This window comes from Kogia breviceps, chromosome 12, assembly GCF_026419965.1.
Source record: "Kogia breviceps isolate mKogBre1 chromosome 12, mKogBre1 haplotype 1, whole genome shotgun sequence".
Classification (NCBI taxonomy): Eukaryota; Metazoa; Chordata; class Mammalia; order Artiodactyla; family Physeteridae; genus Kogia; species Kogia breviceps.
In genome coordinates, this window is record NC_081321.1 from 98,917,503 (window position 1) to 98,928,292 (window position 10,790).

Sequence of the window (10,790 nt, forward strand, 5' to 3'; positions counted from 1 at the left end):
CGTCCTCACACGCCAGCCGGGAAAGCGCGGGAAGGGCCTCGCTCGCGTCTCGCGAGAGGAAAGCGAGAACACGGGCGAGCTCTGCGCTGTTTCTTAGCAACCGGAGCTGTTTATATTTCGGAGGAAACTGGGTCTCCTCGCCTCTGGCAGGGTGGGAGAAGGCCGGACTGAGAGCCTCTGGAGCAGGCTCGGATCCCACCAGCCCAACCTCCTAGGGAGCCAGCCTCGCTTGGCTTGAGCTTGTTTTGTATTTGTTGTCTTTTCTTTTAATCTCGCATGTTTTAAAAACCTCTTAGAATTTCTTGGCGATTCGCAGTCATGGAGGTAGCGCAGCCCAAGGACCTGGAGGAGGACTTCGGCCTAGCCAAAAGGAGATATGCGGAGCTGCGCAGGCAGAAACGGATCTTCAATGCCAGGAACAGGATCATTGGGGTGAGACCCTCCGGCCTGGAAGGGAAAGGGCCCAGGAGGGAATGTGGAGGAGCGGCTGGGGGCGAGCGAGGCGGGCGGCAGGAAACACGAGGTGATGAACCCTTGGAATGAAACTTTTGATCCAGGCACAGCTGCAGACGGCTCCAGGCTTTGCCGGGAAGATGTGTTCCATGTATTGACTTTGCTGAGGATGGGAGAGACCTTAACAGACCAAATAATGCCCCCTGTCCCTTGCCAGACAGGCAAATTGAGTCCTGCAGCGGGGAGAGAGCTTGCCTGGAGTTAATGGCCAAAGACTGGAACGTGATTCTCCTCTCTCTGAGCCGGATTTTCTACATTGCCAGGAATTCCCTCCAGTCCGTTGATTTGACAAATGCCAGTGGAGTTCCTATTTTGTGGCAAGCCTGAGCTGGGCCCAGGAGATGAGGAGCAAGGCAATACTTGACCATGCGGAGTTCATAGCCCAGAGTGGAGGAGGCAGGCATTAAAATGGTCACATTATAATGCAGTGGAGTCAGTGCTGTGCGGGAGGCGAGCAAAGGCTGCCAGGGAGCACCAACTGGGGCTGGGAGAGGAAATCAGAGAGGACTCCCCTGAGGAGGTGATGCCTAAGCAGTGTTCTGAGGATGAGGATCTGTTGGCTGAGAAGGGGAGAAGGAAGCTCCAGGGAAATTTAAGACAGGCTGAAGAACCAGCTATAAGCAAAAGCATCCGGGTATGACAAGATTTGGCTTACAGTAGGATTGTTATCAACTGAATCAAATTATCTGGCTCTAATTCCCTTTGTTTTCCTTTCCCAGGGAGACAAAGAAGCCTGGGACGTTCAGGTTTATGACCAGAAGATAAAAGAAGCAACTGAAAAAGCTGTACAGGAAACCTTTGGTGAGCATTCCCTGAATGGCCATCTAGCGGTTCAGGGCTGTGTGCCTTTAGACCCCAGTTCACATTATTTCCTCACATATGTAAAAACTTGCAATTTTCATGCTCTTCCTCCTTTTAAAACTTCACAATTTCTTGAGCTCAGTTAACTTAATGCACTGATGCTTCCTCACTTAAAAGAAAAACAGGGGCTTCCCTTGTGGCGCAGTGGTTGAGAGTCCGCCTGCCAATACAGGGGACATGGGTTCGTGCCCCGGTCCGGGAAAATCCCACATGCCGCGGAGCGGCTGGGCCCGTGAGCTGTGGCCGCCGAGCCTGCGCGTCCAGAGCCTGTGCTCCGCAACGGGAGAGGCCACAACAGTGAGAGGCCCGCGTACCACAAAAAAAAAAAAAAAAAAAAAAAAAAAGAAAAGAAAAACAGCTGTTGAATTCTATGTGAGCTGTAGGAAATATATTGTGAGGATAAATGTATGTTTTTCTCTGTTTTCTTAAAAAACTGGGTATGAAAAACTTTAAACACACACATTTTCTGCCAAAATGTTCAAGACCTTCTACCGGGGACAGCTGTTTACAGTAGACAACACATACTCCTGAGCTCATACCCCTGAGCTGACTCAGAACTAGATATGGTTCAAATAATAGTGTTCTGGCTCTTAGATCAAATACTCAAATAGTATTCCTTTTCCCCCATCATGTCTAGCAATTTCTTTTAAAGCACTGTAAGGATTTTTTTAATAGAAAAAAGCAGGGTACAAAATTGTATATACAGTGGGTTATCAATTAAGTTTAAATACATATATAAATATATATGTTTTAAAATACATAAAAATATGCTTAGAAAAAGACAGAAAGGAAACATACCAAAATGTCAGCAGTGATAAAGTTGGAGTGATGGCATGATGAGTGAAATTGATTTTCTTCTCTATACTGTTTCATATTTTCTAAACCTTGTACCTTTTAAAATTCTAGCTTAAAGTAATTCAAACCTGTGATAAACCATAATGGGAAAGAATATGAAAAAGAATATATGTATGTATAACTGAATCACTTTGCTGTACAGCAGGCACTAACACAACATTGCAAGTCAACTGCACTTCAATAAATTTTTTTTTTTTTTTTTTTTTGCGGTACGCGGGCCTCTCACTGTGTGGCCTCTCCCGTGGCGGAGCACAGGCTCCGGATGCACAGGCTCAGCGGCCATGGCTCAGGGGCCTAGCCGCTCCGCGGCGTGTGGGATCTTCCCGGACCGGGGCACAAACCCGTGTCCCCTGCATCGTCAGGCGGACTCTCAACCACTGCACCACCAGGGAAGCCCAATAAATTTTTTTTGTTAAGTAATTCAAACGTACAAAAACGACGTGACAGGCATATACATACCCACCACCAGACTAGATATGCACATTTTGCCAAACTGGCTTTAGATATCTTAAGAATGCTTTTTGAAAATTAAATATTATACAGACATAGCTAAAGCTCTCCCCCACCTTACCATTTTCCTCTCCTTCCCTTCTCAGAGGTGTGATCATTCCCATGCATGTTTTTGTACTTGTACTATTAGGTATGTACATCCATGACAATATAAAATTTGTGTGTGTGTTTTAAAATTTTACATAAATGATGTTATATTGAATGTATCCTTTTGCAACATTTTAAAAATTCAACAATCTATTTTTGGAATTTATAGGTGATCTACATACAGAATATTCATTTTAATTGCTTTATGATATTTTGTCATATGAATTTTAACCACAATTTCTTTATTCCTCTACTGGTGGCTGATTTCGATTTTTTCCAGTTTTTTAAAATAATTGCAAACAATGTAAATGACTGTCCTGCATTGCATTATGTCCCAGTGTTCATGTCCCTGGTGTACCTAGAAATGGAATTGATAGGTCATAGTATACGCATGTTTTCAGTTTTACGGGATGTAGGCAAATTGCTTTCCAAAGTTATAAAATTGTACCAAGTTACACTCCCACGAGCAGTAAACGAGAAATCTTTGTTTCCCCACATCCTTACTAATACCTGCTATTATTTGCATTTGAAATGTTTCTCCAATTCATTGGATGTTTCCCATCTTGTAAGGTTGATGATCTTTTCACAAGTTTATTGATCATTCAGGTTTCTTTATATTGATTTGCCTTTTCCTCTTCTTGGCCCCCTTTTTGGTTAGGCTGTTTATTGTTTTTAAGTTGATTTGTAGGTGCTTTGTAAATATTCAGAATACTAATCCTTTAATGGTTGTGTTAACTTTTTGGAAGGTTGGATTACTTTTAGAATCACTAAAAATCATTTTTTAAGTGGATTTGATCTTGGAGAGGCAGCAGTGAGTGGTGGCGTGAAGCGAGATCTTGATTCCCTGCCCAGGAATCGAACCTGGGGAGCCTGGATGAAACCCAGGAATCCTAGTCACCACACCCCCTGGCTCTGGCCTCCAGTGAAAAATGCATTTCTCACGGAGGCAAAACTGTAAAAACAGGTACAAAGCTAATTATTAGAGACACAGCACGACAACAAATGGGAGAGCACACAGAGAAACCGTTTGCTTAGTTAAGACAGAAGCAGGGCAGAGATGCACACGGGGAGAGAAAGGGTGTGGGCATCCCCCGTAATGAAGAGGAGCCCAGTAAAGACGTGGTGGAGTCATTCATACAGGGCAGTTCTTCCGGGTCTCTGTTTACCTTTGGCCAATCATCTGGTTTCTTTCTCCACACGTGACCTGCCCTAGGACCCTCCCCAGCGTGCATGCGCAACTTTTTTCCAAGATGGGTTACAGTCCACAGAGCTGTGGAACGGCCTTAGCATCACCCATTATGGGATGGTGCCCCCTCCTTTTTGACGCCCAAGGAGCCTTCCTGCACACGTGCAATGTCTCCCTTGCCCCAAGGATGGGAAATATGTGACCTCTTGATCCTTTACCCAAACAAGGGTTAGCCCCTCTCTGACCTGCCATGACTGTTATCTTCAGGCATCCTCAGGAGACAAAGCCTGGCTATTTACCTTGCTTCTGTTGTTGCTTCCATTTCAGAGAGCAAACAGGAGGCTGATTTTAAATGTAACCTGGAGCCCACCTATGTCCTAATGCAAACAGGAGACGAGTAGTCAGTGTCTGGCCCGAAGCCCACTTTTTCCTGCTCCATGAAATGTACACGGGAGGCCAGTTGTAAATGCCTAGCTTGGGGCCCATCTATCTCCTGCCTCAGATTCAAATTTATGTCTTTCCTCTGAATCTTAAGCTGATGGATATGCTGTATTTCTTCTAGCTGCTGAAATGAGGCAAAATGACAAGATCGCATGCATATCAGAAGACCGGGAAAGGAGAGATAGGAAAAATCTCTGTAAAGCTATCAATGATTTCCAACAGAGCTTTCAGAAGCCAGAAACTCACCGTGAACTTGACCTCTCTGACCCCCTAGCCCTTAAGAAAGATCTTCCAGCCCAGCAGTCAGATAATGATGCTCGGAATACAATATCAGGAATGCAGAAATTCATGGGAGAGGATTTCAACTTCTATCAGAGGAAGAAATTCCAAGAGGAACAAAACAGGGAATGGTCCTTGCAACAGCAAAGGGAATGGAAGATTGCCCGCGCCAACCAAAAATGCGCAGGTAATGGAACAAAAAAGACAAATGGGTCTCAATACTTTCTTCAACAAATCAATCCCCCACCACTTTTTTTTTTCTTGTTTCATTTTGTCTTTTAAGTCTCACTAATATGCTACTTTGGCCACGTGGCCGAAGAAAGAGACATGAGAACCCAGGTTCCAGGATTTAAACGTCTTCAGCCACGCACCCGTTACGCAAGAAACACCTTCTGAGCTCGTGCTCTGTCCGGGCCCCAGTGGGATGCTGGAGTTCAGGGTAACTCAGCATCGGTCCCGGCCCTCAGTGTGTGGGCAAGACATAGGTCCAGCCTATATCAGTTCGTGTCCAGTAAGAAACTCGGATCATTCCCTGAACCTGACCGTCCACCTCCATCAATGGGAGCTCTGTTCCTCTAGTTGCCCAGGCCCAAACCCAAGTCATCTTGACTCCTTCCTTTCCCTCAAATGCCACACGCAGTCCAGCAGCAAGTCATCCCAAATTCCAACCACCTTCACCATGTCCTCCACTACCACTCTGGACTAAGCAGCCAGCATCTCCCAACTGGATCATTGCAATAACCTCTAACTGGTCTCCCTGCTTCTGCCCTTGTCTCTCTAGTCTTTTCTCAACCCAGCAGCCAGAATGATCCCGTTAAAAGTTAAGCTGGATCCTTTGCTCAAAACCAATAGTTTCTCATTTTTCTCAATAAAAACCAAATTTATTTCAAGGACCAACAAGTCTGACCTTACCTCCTGCTATGCTGCCCTCTAAACCCCTCTCCCCTGGTTCCACGGCAGACATTACCAATCCATAGCAGACATTACCAGGCCACAGTGGTGATTGCTAACACTGCCAGGCACCCACCTAAGAGCTTTACTTGAATTGACGCATGTCAATCTCCCACAGCCTTCCGATGCACCCCCTTTCTTTGGATGGGGCCGTGATGAGAAACAGATACTCCGCAGGGTGCTCTGCACATCTCGGGAGGATCTCCGGGCAGGCACGCAGGGTTTGATTGCGTTTTGCTTCCTTTCAGAGGATCTCTACCTGAAGACAAGGCTGCAGCTTGACGAAACAGCCAAGCATTTACAGAATCTGGAAAGCACCACCAGAAAGGCGGTTTGTGCAGCTGTGAAAGAATTCAACAAGAACCAGGTGTATACCGCAGGCTCTGTCTGGAGGGGAAGACACACACAGCCACCTCCCCGGTGTGCCCCAGCCTCCCTGACTCACCAATGATAGCAATTCTTTTCAATCCCTGCGACAATCAGCTGCTCTTATTAGTCACTGTGTTCCACAACCCTTTCAGAGGGGCATGATTAACCCAATTTAATTGATAAAGAAACGGGCTCATTCGTATCCTATCCTCGTCTCCCCCCCAAAAAAAAACAAAACAACAACAACAACAACAACAACAAAAGAAACGGGTTCAGAGTGGGGAACTGACTTTCTCTGGGATGCCTAAGTACTAATCTGATTTGCTTTGGCAGATTCAAATACTGGACTTCCAAATACCGCAAGTCCAGTATTCAAATCCCAGCCTGTCCAGCTGCAAAGCGTGGGCTTACGTGACGTAGTTGAGCTGGCCTCCTTGTGAGCACCTGCTGTGGGTGGGCACCTCAAAAAGTGCCCTGTCCATTCATTACTAAAGAGAACTGGTAACACTGACAAATGTCTCTTAATCTGTCTCTTGACTCTACGGAGAAGTAACTGCAGCCCAGAGAGGGGAGGTGACTTGCTCCAGGTCACACAGCCAGGGCCCTGTCTCTCCACCCATCATCCTCACGTGAATAGGGATTTGGCCAGGAATTTATTTGTCCTGGGGCTAAGGTTGCCAGACGGTGGGAGCACCTTTTAGAAATCATCACTGCTGTGAATCACTTGGTTGGCTGTTCCTTGTGGCCCGTCGCCGTCCAAGGGTGACCAGGACCACACGGAGGGGTACGCAGCCCTGTCTTGGGGTGGGTGAGGTCAAGCCGAGGGGAGATGGCAGCCTAATAGGGAGGCAGCTCCCAGCTTTGGCAAATCACTGCAAACAAAGACGTGCAGCAGTTATGCACACGACCAACAGGTAGTGATTCCCTGAGCCCCGTCCACTCACCCAGCATCTCCCAGGCAGCTGGGGGTCTGAGGGCCTCCCTACATCCCTGCCTGACGCGTCTACACCTCCCCGCATCCGCGGTGCCCTTCAGCACATTCTTCCTTCAAGGGCCCCAAGTGAGACTTGCCAGCCGGTGCCTCAGTCCCACCGGGGTCACTCAGAGCATCTCCCTTAATATCTTGCCCTGAGCAGGCCTTGAAGTCATCGGCAAAGAAAATTCAAGAGAAAAAACAAGACCAAGAGGACAACCTGGCCGAGATCTCCAACCTGCTGCGTGGGGACCTGCTCTCGGAGAACCCCCAGCAGGCAGCCAGCTCCTTCGGGCCCCGTCGCGTGGTCCCCGACCGCTGGAAGGGCATGAGCCGGGAGCAGCTGGGGCACATCCGCCTGGTTCAGAAACAGCAAGTCCAGGAGAAGCTGGTGCCTGTCCTCCCCACCCCCCCCACCCCCCGAGCCCTCAGACGGGGCCCTGCGCCCCCTGCCATCTCTCAAGCATCAGTTAGAGCCACTGTCACGCTTGGCCCTAGAAGCTGCCCTCAAGGAGTCCGTGTTCTAGTGAGAGGAGGACAAGCGCGAGGGAGGGGAGGAGGCTGGGGAAGGGGCTGAGATCGCTGGGCGCGAGGCGGGTCGTCAGGGGACCAATGGCTCTGGAACAAAGGGCTGAAGGTGGGGAGGCAGCCTTGCACGCGTCTGGGCAAAGGACGGTCAGGCGGAGCGAGGAGCAAGGGCAGAGGCCTTGAGGAAGGGTCATCTTGACCTGTTCAGAGAAGGGAGGCGTCTGGTGGCTGGAGTGGAGGGAGGGGAGAGGGTCCAAGAGGCAGAGGGTTGAGGGCCTGGCAGGCCACTGGGGAAGACTTTGCCTTTTTTGTGACCGAAGTGGGGAGCTCTGGCGGGTTCTGAGCAGAGGAGAGACAGGATCTCAGAGTTAACAGGATCCCTCCCGCCGCTGTGTCGAGGGTGGACTTAGGGGGATAAGGCGGGAAGGAGAGAGATCACTGGGGAGGCTGATGGTCGAGGCCAGAGATGGTGCTGGCTGAGGCCAGGGCGCTGGCAGCAGTGGTGCTGAGAAGTGGTCGGATTCTGGATGTATTGGGAAGTTAGAGCCAACAGAATTGGTTGAAGGGTTTGGCATGGCATATGAGAGACGGAGGAGTTAAGGATTACTCCAGGCATCCTGGCCTGAGCAACGAGAAGGAAGGAGTTGGCACATGAAGAGATGGGAAGATGGTGGGAGGAACAAGTCCGTGAGGGAAGTTCATGGGAGAATGGAAATCATGAGCGCAATTTCGGATATGTTGTGTGCAATGTTCTTTAGCTATCTATATCTGCTAGGATACAGCTGAAAATCCCAAATAACACCATCTTAAAGAAAATAGAACTTTATCTCTTGCATGTAGACTAAATCCTTAAGAAAACAGCCCAGGGCTGGTATGGCAGCTCCACGACCATTGACTGAAGTTCTGCCATCCTCAGCACCTGGTTGCCATCTCTTAGTGCAAGATGGCTGCTTGAGCTCCAGTCATCATATGCATATTCCAGCTGGCAGGAAGAAGGAAGGGGGAAGAACGCTAAGGACACTTCCTAGAAGTTTCACAAGACATTTCCACTTACATTTCGTTGGACAACTCAGTCACTAGGTTGCCCCAAACTATAAAGAAGAAATGTAGTATTTATTCCAGGCAGTGAAGCGCTGGTGATTCTTTCATTAAGAAAGAAGGAAAAACGGCTACTGGTGGACAAGTTATATTTTCTGACACAACTTCCAAGTAAAGCCCAGCAAGCAGCTGGATGTAGAGTCTGGGGCTCAGAATGAGATCTGGGCTGGAGACATAAGCAGGAAGTCATCACTGCACTGACAGTATTTAAAGCAGCGAACCTGGAGCTCACAAAGGGAGTAAGTGTAGACAGAGGGACCCTCCCCTCCCACCCCCATCGTTTACAAAGAGCAAAGCGGCCTGAGAAGGAGCAGCCAGAGAGGTAGGAGGGACACAAGCAGTGAATTCAGAGGGAGCTTGGGAAGCCCTGGGTCAAAGGCCACTGATGGGCTGCCGAATGGATGCAGGACCCAGCACTGGGCAGCCACCTCTTTGGTGGAGGGGTTGCAGCCTGTCTAATGGGCTGGAGAGAGAACAGGCAGGAGGGCAAGGAGACAGCAAGTGCAGACAGTACTTTCAAGGTACTCTGCTGTAAAGGGCGCAGAGGGATTCACCCCCAAGATCCTGAGCCATTGTCCGGGCTGGGGCTGGGGCATCAGCACCTTCTAGAAGTGACCAGAGGACCCCAGTGTCCAGCCAGGTGGTGCCACATCCCAGATGCAGAGGACCTGACACCCGTGGGCCCTGCTTATGGAGCCCTGGGCTGGGAACCACTGTTGGAACTGAGACTCTGCTGTCCCTTCAGGCTCAGAAGACCAGCCAAGGCCTCCCAAGAGGGGGAATCAGCTGGGCCACCAGCATGATGGCAGGTGGGCGGGGGGGGGGGGGGTCTCCTCTGATTTCCGACATGACAAGTTTCTCCGTCTGTAAAACGAAAGGTCGGCTCCTAGAGACAATCCCCTGGGGCTCTTCTGCTGGGGGCAGGGGGTGGTGAGTCACCTCTCCTCTCTCCAGAGGCTCCAGGAAGAAGAGCGCCAGCGAGACACGGGCTGGGACCGGCAGAGGGTCCAGCAGGCTCGCGCCGCCTTGCTGTTTGAGCGACAGCAGCAGCGCCAACAGCGTGACCTGCGCAGAGCCCTGGACTGCAACAACCTCAGCCTGGCCAAGGAGCAGCTTTCGCAGTCAGTGCCAGGCGGGGAGATGGGGGTACGGGTGGGGAGGGCAGGCAGAGGGGGCTGGGATCAGGTTAGGGTCAAGGGGGGCATCATCAAGGGAATCAGGCTCGGGGAAAGCGGGGGTAGGCGCTGGCCGTGCAGGGCCCAAAGAGCAGGCACCGTCCTTTCCTGGACCCCTGGCTCACCCTCCCTGAATCCTTCCCACCCAAGGGGCTCAGGACCCTTGGGGTATATTTCACCAGAGGCCCTGTAGCAGCAGTGGTTGGGGCTATAGCATAGCCTCCTGGTAAAGAGAAGGGAAAGAAGGACTCAGAGCTAAGCAGCCAGAAATTAAGTGCTAGGAAACCATCGGGCCCCACACAGACCAGGGACTGAGATTCCTCTGTGCCCTTGACCTGTAAACACCCCTCCTTGGACGGTCCTCACCTGGGCACTGGCAGACCCCAGCAGGCTCGGACACGGGTGCTGGTGATGGAGTACACGGAGGGCACCAGGAGTTCCAGGGGAGGGCACCAGGTGGGCTTCCGGGAGGAGGCTGCGTGGCTCAGACGTGGGGGAGGACAGTGCCAGCTGCCCACTGCAGGGAGGTCTCTCCGGGGAGAGGAAGGGGTTCCTGGGCTGCCCAGAACAAGTCTGGAGCCTCTTCTTCATTTCAGACAGGCCCCAGGAGTAGTTCAGAGTCCCAGCTACAGAAAATGTCAAATGCAGATCAGTAGGTGAATTTGTCACTAAAAAAAAAAACAAACCCCATTATTTATTTACTTATTTATCTATCTATTCATCAAGTTCTGGCTTGAACTCAGAGGGGATCCACCAGTATTTTTTCCAATGTCTGTTTATCAGTGGGTCCATCATTGGGGGCCTAAATAAGGAGAATTAAGAGAGAATCTCACAGAAATCAAATGGGATGAGCAAATGTCTTTACAATCATGGAATTCTAAGATATCCCCACATTTCACGTGCGCAGGTCCCTAAACTAATCAGCACTGACGAAATGCCCCCTTCCTCCCCCTTTAGCTCATAG

The 10,790-nt window shown here is 49.9% G+C and overlaps 1 protein-coding gene across 1 annotated transcript; it reads left to right on the forward strand.

The window, feature by feature from the left end:
• The first annotated feature begins 98 nt into the window (after positions 1-98).
• Positions 99-10,496, forward strand: RIBC2 (RIB43A domain with coiled-coils 2). The gene is made up of 6 exons (XM_059081695.2): positions 99-432; positions 1,233-1,314; positions 4,575-4,919; positions 5,932-6,050; positions 7,189-7,416; positions 9,606-10,496. Exons 1-6 carry the CDS (start codon positions 319-321, stop codon positions 10,017-10,019), a joined length of 1,302 nt encoding a protein of 433 aa, XP_058937678.2. The 5' UTR covers positions 99-318; the 3' UTR covers positions 10,020-10,496.
• Positions 10,497-10,790: the final 294 nt, after the last annotated feature.

Bases quoted from the DNA above. Each gene is read 5' to 3' on its own strand.
- RIBC2 (XM_059081695.2), top strand. From the start codon at position 319: ATGGAGGTAGCGCAGCCCAAGGACCTGGAGGAGGACTTCGGCCTAGCC. The intron at 433-1,232 runs GTGAGACCCTCC...TTCCTTTCCCAG, and splicing joins CCAGGAACAGGATCATTGGG to GGAGACAAAGAAGCCTGGGA. The intron at 6,051-7,188 runs GTGTATACCGCA...TGCCCTGAGCAG, and splicing joins AAGAATTCAACAAGAACCAG to GCCTTGAAGTCATCGGCAAA.